The sequence below is a fragment of the Caretta caretta genome, chromosome 7 (genome assembly GCF_965140235.1).
Source record: "Caretta caretta isolate rCarCar2 chromosome 7, rCarCar1.hap1, whole genome shotgun sequence".
NCBI classification, from domain to species: domain Eukaryota; kingdom Metazoa; phylum Chordata; order Testudines; family Cheloniidae; genus Caretta; species Caretta caretta.
Window position 1 is genome coordinate 99,836,037 of NC_134212.1, and position 16,485 is coordinate 99,852,521.

At 38.1% G+C, this 16,485-nt stretch overlaps 1 protein-coding gene across 1 annotated transcript in view; it reads left to right on the plus strand.

Moving 5' to 3' along the window:
• LOC125628866 (transcription elongation regulator 1-like protein) overlaps positions 1 to 16,485 on the plus strand; it is a 243,610-nt gene that overhangs the window by 162,574 nt on the left and 64,551 nt on the right. Inside the window, 1 exon segment of the mRNA XM_075130998.1 lies at positions 2,499 to 2,624. Coding sequence (XP_074987099.1) covers positions 2,499 to 2,624 — 126 coding nt within the window.

Below are 16,485 nucleotides of genomic sequence, written 5' to 3' on the forward strand. Positions count from 1 at the left end.
ATTGTAAAAATGCATCACCAGCAGTATTCACTGAACTGAAAAAATCTACCCCATCCTTTTAATGCCTTAAATAACTCCTAGCACTTTCTCAAGTACCTGTCATTTTTGGCAGAGCTTTTATTTGTTTGTTTGTTTGTTTGTTTGTTTGTTTGTTTATTTTTCCTAGGTGGTTCCTTTGTAATTTTAACCCTTAATAAGAACTTTTCCTTTCTAGTTCTATAAAGCATTATTACTTTAATAAATTATACATTTTTGCCACTTCTGTTGCAGTAAAAGATCAAGTCTTATAAAAAATGGAGCACCATTAAAATGACTTACTGTGTTTTTTAAATCCTCTTCACCTGTGAGCAAGGTAGACCTCATGGTGCTGGTTTATAGCCTAAAATTCAGTGCTCATTTGGGAAAATGTAATTGATAATAGGAGAAACAATGTATTAAACTAGCAACTTTATAACCTTTTAACTGGAAAAGACAGTAAATATTAGTCAGTGATCTTGGAGATGTACTTTTGTAGAGATTCTGGGCCCAGATCATGCATGCCCAAGTCTGTGCATGGGGATCTTCCACTGCTTCAGAGTGCAGGTGAGACACCTCTGTGGTATAGTCCCCAGACTCCATGTTGAAAGGTGGATATGGGTGTTAAGCGTTGTTCCCACCAACAGGAAACCAATTAAAGTTAAAGCAGCCTGAATACGCATTACGTTTTTAGCAGACTCCTCTGTGCTGTAGAAACCCCTTCAGTAGTTGAAGAGTCTGTGACAAGTAAAAGAGACCCTTTTTTAAAGAGGCAGTTTATCCCTATTGGGAGCCAGAACCCCATTTGTGACAGGATCATTTTAAACTGTGCAACAGGAATCAATGTTTCCCTTTCCCTTGGTCCTAGCCCTTCCCCTTGGTTAGTTCTGTTGGGTGAGGACAATCTGTGCCTTAGAAACTAGAGATGGACAAAGCCTACAGATCAAATCACCCACTTCATCGCTCTGCCATAGGTCACTACAATACATTCCCAGAGTTTACCAAAGGTGTAAGTGATTCAATTACTGTGGCTTGCACCACTTTCTGGGGCAGTGTCTCTCAGTCGAATAATAGATCTCACTGTTGTCTCCTGAATATCAAAGCTGGGGGAGAGTTACTGGACTTTGAACAGGAGTAGTTTATTCTATTCTCGTTGCATGAGCAGCTTATATAAAATCCGTTAGGGGATATATATGCTAAGATGTGTGACCCTTTGAACATGCCAAGTCTCTTCAATTGTCTGTGGCTAGGATGCATTATGTATCTTTGACAACTGAGTTCTAAAGTACTTGTGGTGCCAGTTATAGCATGTAAAAGTCCTAACATTTTTGTATATGCTTATTTATATCTCAGATATGAATAAGAAATACCAGATTGAGTTGCCACCAATGGTATAAACAGTCACAAATAGTAGTTTTTAAGGAATAAGTCTGATTTAAGATATATCATTTATTTTGTGAATTGGTGGTTATAGTCAACAGTATGATCAATATTTTATATGTTGTTAATAGTTTTGCTTATTAACCTTCCCTCAAAAACTTGTAATCAGCGATTCAAAAGACTCCAAGTGTGTTTATGGAGTTTTTATGGAATGTTTGTGTATTCCTGCTACAACAAAGAGCAAGTACTACAGAAATATTCCCCACGAACTACTGTATAACATAGAAAAACAGGGGTTGACAGCTACCCCAACTACAGTTATACTATTCAATGAAGCAAAAGACTGGAAAAATCTGGTCATATTGCATCATGCTTGGCGAGAGTAGACATTATATGAGTAAACTCACACATAGCTCAAAATTAATGCTTAAATTTTAACAATGAATTTTGCAGTAGCTCTAAATTGAAATGTATCTTAAAGACTAAGTAGCTCAGTTTTAATTAGCATAGATTTAGCAATAGAGCTGAGCGACAGTGACTAATTCATCATAAATATTGTATATGATTCATTTAGACTTTTTCATTTTTTGAATTGTGTGAGAAAATTGTGATTTTCTTGGATGTACTCTTGTTTTAAATCATTTGCCAAATAATTTTGGAGAATAATTCTTGTCCAGAAGCAGTTCATTGTGAGGAATCCATATTAGAAAATAGAGCTGTGTTGGTTAGTTCTGATGGGCAAATAGGTTATTTGGTGTATTCTGTTCCTTGATTGGATGAGCATATCCCTGAAAATTTGTTTCCTGGTAAAACTGTTCCATGTGAACTAATTCAGAATCACCTTCTGTGATTACTCTCGAATATTTGCTTAAAATTCACTGTCTCTATGAACAAACACAAAAAGGGGCATGAACACAGTGAAAATAGATTAGTTTAAACATTCAAATGATTATTCACAAAAATGTTTTGAAGTATTTGCCCAGTTATATTTAATGACAACTGAATAAGGTCATTTTAAAATTAGATTTCACATGCAAAGTAGATTTTTAGTAAATGTATCTAGTGCGGAAAAAAGTAATGTTTTCCTTATTGTCTGTATGCAGGTGCTGCTTCTAGAGTGGATGCTCATATGACTCCTTTGATGCCAACGCAAGTCACCAGAGTTGCTGCTGTATCTACGCCAGCTGTGACTTTCATGGCAACCAATTTCATGGATCAGACATTAACAGGTGTGTGTATGTTCCAGTGTACTTATTATATTACTAAACCATATGTTCCACATTTGTGTACTTGCAACCAAATCAAGTTTCCCATACTGCATAGTAATGCAAAACTTTGAAAAAAATTCTGTGCAAATGCTACAGAATTTACTCTGGTTATTTATGAGCTTGTTCAAAATATTTTAGATCCTGTTTTCCCTGCCTGGCACTTGGCAACAGCTTTGCATTTGGTGGTGCAAAAGATTAATTTCTGGAGCCATCATGAGACCTCCCATGTTCCACGTCAGTAGTGTTCACAGGCATTGCAGATGTAATATAACCACCTTGTCATAGTTGGTCTGTGGAGTCAGACTGTCTGAAGCCGCATGTGCCCCACTGATCCAAGTATTGTGCCCACAGCCATCTAAATGTGCATGTGTTTGTAGGTGAAAGGATGTGGCTGGAAGGAGGGGAACTGGTCCTTCCCAAACGTGTGAGAGAGCCTTAAGGATTTGTCTCAATTCACTTTTACACATGGCAAGTCATGGTTAAATGGAGACTGGAAGTTGATGTGAAATTGTAATTATGTTTTCCGAACTACGTGAAATACTGACTGCCTGACCATGAATACAGTTGCACTTTAGTGGAGGATGACTGATTTTGGACTAAGCAAAGTGATTTCTCTTCCTTATTAGAATGAGGGGGTGAATTGAGCTGAGGCACCTCAAGATGCTGGAAGAACATATAAGCCATAGGTTCTCCGGCTTGTCCATATCCTGAACCCGTGTTACAACAGAAAAAAGTTTCAGGAACTCCCCTCCCCTGTCTAGCATAAAGGAAGAGAAAGTGGTTGCAGCTCCCCCCCCCACCTCCCCTACCCCTTGGACATGTTGGTAAGCACATGTTCTTGGGCATATTTTTTTGAGAAATACTGAGGCCTATTCAAGAATTAATAATTTCTAGTCCTGGTATAATTATATCAGATCTCTTATGTTTAAGCAATATTAGCACAAAAAATGTGTTGCACTAGGAGCTGTAGAAAGACATGGTCACATTTCAGCAGCTGATCTACTTTTTCATGCTCAGAAATTACGGTGCAGCCATGTTCAAGTCATCTAAATTGTGTTGGTAAAATACACCCGGGATAAAAATTAAGGTCAGAAGTAGGCTGGGCTGAAGGTTTGTCCCATGGAATTGATAATTATGCGCTGTTCTACACAAATACATTAATGGAATAATAGGTTCCCCTGAAGAGGAGAGTTGCCTGTTTTCTTGTTACATCTGTCCCCAAAAAAGATCTTCTGATTTATTTGTGATTGCACTGAATATTCTCTCTGTCTGTCTTTCTTACACATGTAGACACACAGTTTTCAGGCATTAGTCATATTTTCATTGTGATATATTTTGGAAAACTTCAGAGAAGTGTGTGTGTGTTTCCTTTTTGATATATTTCAACTCAGGTGTGTTTGTCTTTCTTCAGTCATTATCTACTCTTCAGAAGTTTAGCTGCTTTCATTACCTGCACAGTTATGTTGCTCGGAGACCCAAAAAATCCGTGTATGTGAATCATTAAGAATGAGGGGACTGTGCTAAATTGTGTTATGTTTCCTTACTGAAAGCAAATTCTTTGGCATAAATAGACTCTAATACTTTTTAAGGAATGAATTGAAAGTAAGATCAAAGTTTACTCAGAGTCTTTCAGAAATGTAGTTGTGTAGCCAATTGCAGGTGGGTAACAAGATCTCTAGTTGTTCTGAGACCCCATTAATAACCTTCCTATTGACAGACTGAAAAACAACCAACCTCCCCATTTTATCCATAATAATGTTTGGTGATTTGATTGTATAGAGCCTTTTTGTGACTATCAATATTTTCTGTAAGTCTGGTATGACATTTGTTCAATAGGTTTCCTCAATCAAACGAGCACTGTTGCACCAGGCTCATTGAAATGTCATAGGTGTAGAAAACCAATCATATTTTTCCACTTACCCATGTAATGTAAATAAGATGAGCATTATACTTTTGCTTCCAGTTTTTTCTTAAACTCATTCATCTTTCCCAGTTTTTCTTGTTTGATTTTCTGGTAATTTCACTGAAGGAAAGCCATGCCATGAGTTATTCTTTAATATTATCCAAGGTGACACAACAGTATTTCCATGGGTTACTACAGGTTAGCACTTTCAGTGGTCTTTGTCTTCAGTGGAAAAATCAAATTAATAACAATAAGCAATAACAATTCACAATTATACAGGGCCTTTCATCCACTAATCTCAAAGTGCTTTACAAGGTGGGTAAACATGATTGTCCTCATTTCGCAGAAAGGTGAAATGACTTGCCCCAGGTCACAAAGTGACTCAGTAACAGAGCAGAGAACCCAGATCTCTTACCTTCCAGTGTGTTGCCATATCAAAGTTTCTGTTTGAAGAAATATAGAAGAAGGTGGCATGCACAAGAACTGTGCACTGGTTTCTTGATTGTTGAAAGGGCTTCTAGGCTATAAAATATTAGATTACACCTACCTGTGGACCATTTTGTTCCCTTTCTCCCCGGCTCCGATCCATCCATATGTGGTAGGGAAACTCCATCTATAGATCTCCCTTTCTTTCCATTGAAAGTGTGCTGGAGCTTATTGGACCTTGCCTGCCTGGACTCTAGAAAGAAGCAAAGAGAGGGAAAGCAGTATATCACTGTGAGGTGTTTGTAAAGGAGTCAGAGGAGCCTCCATTTTAAAAGTTCCCATCTGTGCAAGATACAGAACAAAGGGGAGAGAAAACTACCCTGAGATGAAAACATCCCTAAAAAGGTCAGAATTTGAATCTTTATAAAACAAAACAAAACATAAACCTTCCGGGGAACTAGATTTATCTTTCTTAGTGGTGCAATGTATCATATATGTATCATCTAGCTAGGGCGGTAATTGTGCTGTGCTGCACTTTGTGTATTCTGACTGTACTAAAGTAGTTCTTTATATTGTTGCCAAGTTTGAACATTTTCAGACCTTGTGGAAATGCATAAATGAAGTGATCTCTAAAGGCAAATAATTAAAATGGATAGAAGGAAATACTTTCCTACACAGTGTGTAACTAATCTGTGGAAATTCACTGCCATGGGCAAATAGTTTGGGGGAATCCAAAAAGCAATAGATCTTTTAACATTTGCAACCACACGTCCAAGTGTCAAAATGTCACAAGGATTATCAACTCTCATGCCGGGCATATAATTTGGGGAGATACAAAAGGGAAGATATAGTGTAACATCTTCTTTTCCCCACAGAACACTGTTGCATAACTGAGCTAGTGCTCTGAGTGAATTTTTCCCTGAAACATCAAGTACTTGCCACTGTGGTAGCCAAGGTACCAAAAAAGGGCCCTGATTCTGAAAAAGACTGAAGTTTGTGACTAAATTCATGTATGTGAATGGTTCCATTGACTTATGTAAATTGGGGTACTTACATCTATAAAGTTAGTCATATGTTTTTATATTAGTAAGATCAGGGACTAGGCACAAACCGGTGAGATCTGGTCTGGTACAGCTATGTTTCTCTGGTAATTATGTTTCATAACCATACATATTTTAATCATTCAATGACCAATACTAAATATACCTTTCCTTATCATGACTGTCATTGACAGAGGGGAGCTACATTGTCTGTAGGCAAAAATATAGTAAAACTGTGATAATTCAAATGTCACGGGGGATAGGTGAATACATTAGAGTATTGAGGTTCTATAACTGAGGAGAATTTGAATGTGATTAATAGACTTTGGGAGTATGACCCTGTTTTAGAGAATACAAAGTTTCAGATAACTCGAGTGCATTTAATCCAGATTTTACTGTACTGTAATGACAGATTCACTAGCCTCACTCACTAGAACATTTTTAATTAAGATTATATTCAGCACAAATATTCTGTAGAACACTGTACAACAATCTACACAGATAATACTGATTTTTTTCCTCCATCACAAGTAACACTTAATGGCCCATTAGTAGCTTTTCCTTCTGTCATAAATATAAAGGGAAAGGTAAACCCCTTTGAAATCCCTCCTGGCCAGGGGAAAGCTCCTCTCACCTGTAAAGGGTTAAGAAGCTAAAGGTAACCTCGCTGGCACCTGACCAAAATGACCAATGAGGAGACAAGATACTTTCAAAAGCTGGGAGGAGGGAGAGAAACAAAGGGTCTGTGTCTGTCTGTATGCTGCTTCTTGCCAGGGACAGAACAGGAATGGAGTCTTAGAACTTTTAGTAAGTAATCTAGCTAGGTATGTGTTAGATTATGATTTCTTTAAATGGCTGAGAAAAGCATTGTGCTGAATAGAATAACTATTTCTGTCTGTGTATCTTTTTTGTAACTTAAGGTTTTGCCTAGAGGGGTTCTCTATGTTTTGGAATCTAATTACCCTGTAAGCTATCTACCATCCTGATTTTACAGGGGGGATTTCTTTATTTCTATTTACTTCTATTTTTTATTAAAAGTCTTCTTGTAAAAAACTGAATGCTTTTTCATTGTTCTCAGATCCAAGGGTTTGGGTCTGTGGTCACCTATGCAAATTGGTGAGGCTTTTTATCCAACATTTCCCAGGAAAGGGGGGGTGCAAGTGTTGGGAGGATTGTTCATTGCCCTTAAGATCCAAGGGTCTGGGTCTGTAGTCACCTAGGCAAATTGGTGAGGCTTTTTACCAAACCTTGTCCAGGAAGTGGGGTGCAAGGTTTTGGGAAGTATTTTGGGGGGAAGGACGCGTCCAAACAGCTCTTCCCCAGTAACCAGTATTAGTTTGGTGGTGGTAGCGGCCATTCCAAGGATAACGGGTGTAATATTTTGTACCTTGGGGAAGTTTCGACCTAAGCTGGTAAAGATAAGCTTAGGAGGTTTTTCATGCAGGTCCCCACATCTGTACCCTAGAGTTCAGAGTGGGGGAGGAACCTTGACACCTTCTGTCAAAATATAACTCTAATTAAGGGATTTTACAAAGGTGATAGTCACAGCATAATAAAACTCACTTTCTTGAGTCAATGCTAAAACAAGAGAGATGGTCCTCTGAAAAGTTCATTCATTTATTAGACTTACTAAGAGAAGTGATCTATCACTGATGGCATACAAATACAGTATGCTTAGTTATTTGAACTAGATTGCAACTGGTAAAGCCCCATCTAAATTCTAGAAATACCTTTAAAATCATTAGGGCAGATATGTTTTATCAAAATGAGCTATATCTCTAAATTTTCTGTTAGCAGTTGGGATTGGGAACTATTTTATTCTATTCTGTGCTAATCTATTCTGTTTTACATAGCTTCTTATACCACTATCATCACTGCAGTATCTGAGTACCTTTCTCTAGTGTATTAAATAATGTGACTAACAGCTGTCACATGTAGTTTGTTCTTTCTCTCCCCCTCTTCCTGGGGGAAGAATTGGGTGTTCGGTGTAGTGTTTTATTTTAGTAAAGTTTTATGTGTTTAAAAAATGTATGTATTGTACTTAAAACAGAAGATGGTGAGGTTTGTGATAGCCCTTCATTCCTGGAGGAGTTAATTCCACAGTCTGACCGGCCTACAGGAAAGCTCTATCTCCTTCACAAATGAGTGTTATCCTTGTGGTAGAAAGTCCTGTTGCACCTGAGAAGCAGAGTTGTTAACCACAACAGTCCCCATCCCAGAAGTTTAGGTGATCTAAAAGATACCCTGAGCCCACACCACTGAAAACTTTGAAAATTAGGACCACTATGTTAAACTGGATATTGTCTTGGAAGTCAGCATAGAGTGGAAGATAGCATGTCAACAAGAATTAGCAAAGGGCTGAATTACAGCCTAGAGACTAGCTTGAACTATTTTTCTTCTGTCTTGCAAAAGAGTGTAGGAAGGATCCAGGGAGTGAGAGGGGTAGTATGATGAAATGAGAGAAGAGATGTGGGAAGGGAAATAATATATATGGCTTTATAGATGCAAGAACTGGATGATAATAATGCTGTCTAAGGAATCTCGTATCTGAGGGTCAGCATATAAGATGGTGTAAATAGGACATACTCTATAGTTTTCATTCATGCTTTCCTGCTTTACCACCAACTGAGGATATGGCCCTGAATCATTACAGTTAATTAACATAAATGATAGGAATAACATGCATTCACATGAATGCTGCCTTTCCCACTTGGGTTTGTTTTCCCCTCTTGGTTAAATACGTAGCTCAGTATGGTCCTATTTTTAATAACGTGTACAGACATTAGCACATACTATTAGCAACCAAAATAATGTTGCTGATACAACTTTTACTTTTACACTTTAAAAATATATTATTCATTCAACTCAATCTGCAACAAGTTGGAGAAACCAGTCATTGTTTTTGCACAGTTTCCAGTATACCAGTAGGTGGCAGTAAAGAAACTACAGCAGTATATCATTGTTAATTAAGATGATAATTTTTAAAAAAATGTCTGATTATGCTGAAAATATATAATGGCATCATTAGTGTATACTGTGGAATATTTTATACAGTTATTTCAAATTGAAGCGGGAAAGGAATTGATTAAAAGGAGAAGAACTGTAGAAGAGAAGTATACCAACTGGAAGAGAGGGTAAACATGCATCTTGTTTGATATCCTTCATTTCAGTAGAAAAGATAAATCTTCGAGGTGCTCTGTTAAGATTCCCCATTTTTGCAGCTCAGGCTTCTTTCCCACTGTGTAGAGTGGCTTCTCTAAACCTTACTTTCCTATTTGACAAATCCAATTCTAATGGATTGTTTTTCTAGTTCATAGGCTGCTTCATTAGTTCAACAAGACTTGAGCTGAAAGAATAATTCTCAGCTAGCTGTGCTCTAGTTCTACTGCAATTTCTTGGGTCAGATGCAAGGATCACTTGGCTGAAATTCTATGTCCTATGCTGTACAGAAAGTTAGAATAGAGGGTTCTGAGGATTTCTTTTGGCCTTAAAATCAGTGAAACATGCAATGTGTCTGGTGAAATTAGCCCTTTTCCTGTTCATGAATGGTCTGTTGTCAGAATGTTGAATTCCTTCACTATTCAAAACTGTTTTGCAAATGTATTGTGTAAACGTATTGTCACATGTGGTCTCTCACACGGGCAGACCTAGCACTTGGAGTGGGTCATGGGTGGGCAGACCTAGTACTTGGAGCCAGAGTCCACAGTCTCAGGACAGGAGTCAAGAGTCAGCTGGGTCAGGCTGCTAGAAGGTTAGATGCAGGAGGCAAACTGGAGATCAGAATCACAAGTTGGGAACCAGAATCAGGCCAGGTCAGGATACCAGAGGGTCAGAGACAGGAGACAAACTGGAAGTTGGGAACCACAAGTTGGATGCCAGGAGTCAAGTCTGGGAAGCAGGAATGGGTAGCAGGAGCAGGAAGCATGAGGCATACAGTCTAGAACTGTTCAGATAGCTTCCTTTTCCTGCTGCTGGCTTAAGTGGGGCCAGTGGGCCAATCAGCTGCTCTGGGACTCCACCAATTGGACCTCAGGGATGGAACTTTACAATAGAGCTGGGCTTCATGGGTCCCAGGTAAGCTGTTGTCAGGCAGAAGGTTGGAGAGTCACTGTTCCCATGAAACTTGTGGGCCCAGGTTTGAGACCCATGGGTCATGACACGTATTTTATTGTGATTGCTTATGACCTGTTTCCTGGGAGGATTCATGTAAGTGTTCTGTTCTCACAATCTTCTGTTTTTTGTATATGATTTGTCAGCTAAATCATGTATTGTTATATCGGTTCTCTAATTGGATGATACACGGGGCGATTTTTAAAGGAACAAAGGGGGAATAGATACCTAAGTATCTTTCACTGGCAATCTGTTACCAACCATCCCTTTAGAGATGATCTTGAAGATTCAAATACAGTTGGATATTTATATGGATATCAACAATATCCAGAATTATAATTAATGGCAACAAATTTTGGAAGGGATATTAAACTTTGTGTTTTAGGACTTAAGCCAAGATCCAACTGTTAGAGGACAGGATGAGAAACATGTGAGAGGCAGGTCATCCCATCTCTGTCACCTAGGGGAGGAGGGCCATCTTACATCTTCCTCTGAAGCATCTGGAGCTGGCCACTCTAAGAACCAGGATCCTGTACTAGATGGACGTTGGGTCTAATCCAGTATGGCAATTCTTATGTTCCTATGAAAATCTTTAAAAAGCGAGCATGGGACCTAATTTAATTATCTTGGCTTTTGATTCTCCCATAGTTAGAAGGGGAGAACTTCAGAATGGGTAAGAAAGCAGGAGATGATTCATAGATTCTAAGGTCAGAAGGGACCATTGTGATTATTTGCCTAGTCTGCCCTTCTGTAGAACCCAGACCATAGAACTTTCACAAAATAATTCTAGAAAAACATACAATCTTGCTCACACACCCCCCCAAAAATTCTAATCTTGAATGTTACCATCCTGGATCATACTTCCCACCACCCCATTCCCATGAGTAGGACTATAGAATTTGGGGACATTTTAAAGCTTTTCAATTCCTCCTTTCCACAAGGAAAAGCATTACATTTGGCTATATATGTGGAATGTAACAACCAGGTTACTTCTGACAGAAGAAAAGAGAGAGAGACACAAAGGACTTGAAGCTATACTTATTGCTTAACATTCAATTCCCTCTTATTTCTTTCACACAAAATCATTGTGCTTTGTGAGTATGTGTGTAATCCTACCTGCAGAAGAGTGCAGTCACATATTTTCCATTTAAGTATATTGCACCAGTGCCAGGATTCTGTCAGGAGTGGGAGATATTTGGGTGGAGGGAAGGTTAGGTGCCCATATATACAAAAATACAATTCCCTTGACTGAATTTGTAGGCCTCCATTTTCTGTCACCATTCACCAATGTCAGTATCTCAGCAGAAATTTAGTAATCATACGTGCTCCCAGTCTTAGCTGCTTGGGATGTAGTCATGTCTTTGTGTATCTCATTTGATTAGTTCGTGCAATTTCAGGTCTATGAACAAGATGTTGAGGATATGCTGAGTTAAGTGTTCCATCCCATATGCAACAATATTTCATATATGTACCAAGTGAATTTATTATATTTACCAATTAAATTACAACTGTGACTATTTAAACTTACTAATGCTTTCTTTCTTTCCTTTGAGCTACTCACACAAACTTATAAATATATACGATATATATAAATAAATATGAATAAGAATCAAAGAGCTGTTGACCAATTTTGAAACCAGAAGAGTGATCAATACTAAATAAATAAATAAAACATAAAATAGCTTCTTCCTTGGATCATCCAAGTCAGAAGCAAGAACTGGAGGAAGGGCTATTGTGATTTCCCCCTAAACTGTGAGGAAAAAAACCACAATCCCCATTTTATTAGGCATCCATGTACAAAAGATTTTGCCTCACGTTTTCTTGCTTCTGATTATAATTATGTAATTAGGAGTATTTAGTTAGTTTACCTTTATAGTCATCTAGTGTCTTGACTATTCTGTCATGAAATAATTCTGTTTTCCATACAGGGATTATTTCACGACAAGAGCATCAGAGTTTGTGGAAATCCACAAAGCAAGGAGTACTTAGACATGTTATATTTTATACGAGCGTTAGCCCTCAGAGAGCTATTGAATAAGTTATTCTGTGCTAGAATAGGCACAGCATCAGAGCCAATTTTGTGTGTAAAAAGCCCTGAGTACTCAGGTTAACCCACACGCCTCTGAAGTTGCAGCAAAATCAATGTCTGTTAAAGGAGTATCTACTACAAAAGGAAATTTCTCCAGCTTCTTCTGCAGGCATATTGAGAATATTTAATTTAAAAATCCCTATCATTGGGGGAGGAATTTATGAAAGTACATTTTGTTTGTCCATTGCTTCTGCAGTTTCAGATAAATAGGTGAACATCTGGGATTTCACTGGTAAAATACCAGGCAGAGAACTAAACCTATTGTGGTATTGAAAATAAAGAGAAAACAAACAACCAGAAGTTGGCTCTGAGACTGACACTGAAGAGAGAATCTGACTAATTGAAGGATATCATGGAGCAGAGCTAATGGACAGGAATGACTTTGTGAAACAATTCAGAAGAAATTGCAAATCATCTTCCTTGAGAAAGATTTCAGAGGTGTTAACAACAGTGATAACATAATATCAGAGTTGAGTCTGGATTAGGTCCTCTTAAGTGCATCCTCCACATTTCTCTAATGATGGTGAGAGTCAGCTTGGATTGTCAAACGTCACTTCTCTCTAGTCCTGTTCACAAACAGGTTTTGAAGGGTTTTTTTAATCTTTTTTTCCCCAAAACATATTTTTCAATCTAATGAGAACTTTTACTACAGATTAAGGAAAAGGACAAACAATAAAAACAAAAATAAAGTCTTCAGAAGAGAGAGTTGTGAGTGGTGGGGAGAGAGAGCCCCATGACTCACTCCATTACAGTCAGCAATAGAACCAAAACACAAAAAGCATAGTCATGCATCAGTCCAGGATGCCACTCCTTAACAAGACATCTCTCTTCAGTTACATATATATGCACACCACAGCCTCCTTCTCAGCATGTTTGAAGTTTCATCTACCAGAATCACTGTGGTGTTCCTTTTGATTTGGGAAACTTTCTGTATGTGAGATTCGCATGTTGAGAAATTAAATATGGTGAAACATAATTTGGAAACACTTACAGTCAAATTCATGCCAGGTGTGACTTCATTGTGTTACACTAGATATGAATCTTGCCCTTAATGCTTGGATCCAGTATTGACAGGTGTCTAGTGTAGGAAAATATATTTAGAGATTATTTGGATATGTAATAGCCACTCTGCACTCTTCCCTACTCTAATGGGGAAATCAATTGATAAATGTATTCAGTCTTCCTCCTGATTACGCATAACATTTAACAAGAGAACACCTAATCCAAATCCTTTTTGGAAAAGTGATTTCTCCATCATCCCCTATGATATATATTTTCACTTTGGCGGAGCAGTGTCAAATATTTACATGCGTCCAGCACTTTTTCTCCAGAGTGGTGTTCGCTTTCTTTAAAAAAATGTTTCTCGTTCATCATGGCTTTAATACAGTCTGGGGGAAACTTCAAGCTGCTTGTTTCCTAGAAGTATGGGATGCAAGCCCTTAGATTTGGGTGAAGGGATCTGTGAGAGGCTGTTATGTCAGACAGGCTGTTCGCAGCTCTAATCTCATTTTACAATGTTAAGCAAAAGCAGTGTGAGTGAGATGAATCTAAAAATCAGGTTCTCCTACCTCTTCATTTATGTACAAAATAATGGTTGTACTGTGATTTTGAGAAGTGTGTGCTGAGGGGAAGCACACTAGCAGTGGCTGGAGTCATTCTTCCTGTGAATAGGCAAATAGAAAGAGAAGTACTTGTGGCACCTTAGATACTAACAAATTTATTTGGGCATAAGCTTTCCTGGGCTAAAACTCATTTCATCGGATGCATGCAGTGGAAATACAGTAGGAAGATATATATACACAGAGAACATGAAAAAATGGGTGTTGCCATGCCAACTATAAATAGAATGCCAATGGGAAGACTTCACTGGAGAAATCATAGATAAAAGGAGAATGTGTCTGTTCCCTTACTAGGAGAGTAATGGTCAGACTGGAATTTTGTTGTGTATGCTTGTTTGTGTCACTTTGTTTTCTGTTATATGCTTGCTAACATGTTCACACTCTGGACTCTGAGTAACATCCATATTATTTGTGTGTAGTATTCTTGTATGTGGTTCTGCTTTATAATGCATTGCAATAATCATACTTTATCATGAATTCTCCAATAATTATTGCAAATATACCTTTTGTAAGATACTGAACAAAAGTAAGAGAATATAGTTTGCAGATTGACAACCGTTCCTGGATTCCAAGCTAAGGTGGTTGGCAACGAGGGTGTTGGAATGCCCTTGTGGATTGCCCTCATCCCACCAAGCTGGATCTAAGACGGAAGCATCTCTTCATCTTTATGTTATAGTGTTAACAGATCTCTTTGAGAGTTCAAGTATAAGCTATTGCTTGGACTATGAACAATCTGTTAATATTAGTAAGTGACAAAACAGAAAATGGCTATCTCATTGTGAAGCAGGCTTAATATTTGCCAAGGGCTCTCAGATGCACTATAGTCCCAAAGAGTTGTAAGAAGATTCATTTCTGCATGATCCAGTTCTCCTTTTGATAATTTGTACAGGGCTGTCATGTGATCAGAGCTCTTCAGCTATGAAATTCAGGAAAATATGGTAATGTTTATTTTGTATGTAAATGCTACTGCAGGAAATTTTAACTTTTGTATGTTGAAACATCATCACTGCTTGGTGTGATGTAGTGGAGGATTCCAAACAGAGAAACCTTACAGCTAAATATCCCTGAACTTTGGAGATCTGAACTTCCTGGTGTGGGGTCCATTTGTTAGATTAGTAGATTTTAAGGCCAGAAAGAAGCATTAGATCATCTCCTGATCTGTGTATCACAGACCCTAGAATTTCATCCCTGCATTGAACCCAATAAGTTGTGTTTGGTTAAAGCATATCTTCCATATAGGCATCCAATCTTGATCTGAAGTCATCCAAAGATTGAGAAGCCATCACTTCCTTTTGTAGTTTATTCCAGTGGTTAATCACCTTTACTGCTAAAAATTTCTAGTAAAACGTGGCAATCCTGTATCCAGATTTTGTAATACAGTATACAGGGCATGAATCTCCACTCACTCACTCACTCACACTGGGGTAATTCCAATTAAGTCAATTGAGTTTCAAAGGTTAAAGCTACTGGAAGTAAGAAGAGAATCACATCCAAAAAATTGTGATTACTGAGTGCAAGTTAATGATGAAGGAATCAATAAATAGACATATCAGGGAAAGGAGAATGAGGAGAGACATTCTCTTTTAAGGATCAAAAATAGTCCAGATCTTATCTTTTCTGGAACTAAATTTGTCCATAAACAGGGTGAAATTTGTGCATGTGTGCGTAGGCCTGGCTTTCCACTCTGCTACTTACCAGTGTAACTTCATTGTCTTCACTGAGTGGCAAAATAGTATTGTAGGAAAGAGCCAAAGTGTCCTATCCTCCATTTTGAACACTTTTTATCCCACAAGTCAGGGGCTAATTCTCCACCCCCTGCGCTCCTTATGTTGCCGGTTGCCCCTATACAAAGTGAGTGTAAGATGCGCTATTCTGATATGGCATTATTTTACACCCAGTTTGCAGTCACATTGCTTGGGTGTAATTGATTAATAACACAAGGTACACAGCAGTAAATAGAATGAAATCTGTAGTACTGAAGACCACACTCATTATGAACCTCCTGTCTTAAAGAACAACTTTAAGATATCCCCAAACTTATTGAATGCATCTTTATACTCCATATATTAGACCACTTCTGTTAAGAAGCCAGACTTCAGTCAGTCCCTTAAATGTTTGCTTAAAACAGTTTTCACTGTACTGAGGAGACGATAGCCCAACAAACTTTGGAGACAAATGAAATTCCAAAAGATTTTCCAGCTTCTTCCATGCTCTAAGCAGCTAAGGACAAATACAAGCTCTGATCATGCTTCCGTAGAAGTCAAAGACCGTTTTGCCATTGACTTCCATAGGAGCAGGATGGAGACTACAGTACAATAAATAATCAGCTAGTTACAGTGTGTTTGAATGTATCACAGTAAAATGTATGAATTTATGTCAACATTTTGTAACGTAATATATTCCTTTCCTTATGTGTGGGGAGAGAGTTTTGAGGTAGGTAGGAGAAGATTCAGATCTCCATGGAGTTCTCCATATTTCTTGTTCTAGAAAAAACATGCTGTCATGAATTGGATGATGTCCTAGGATGGAATTCATAAACACATAGTCAAGCCAGCTCATGAATGCTTATATTTACTATATTTTCCAGCACTACAGGCTCATTGTTCTATCCCTGACCTAGCATTTTTAGTGCACC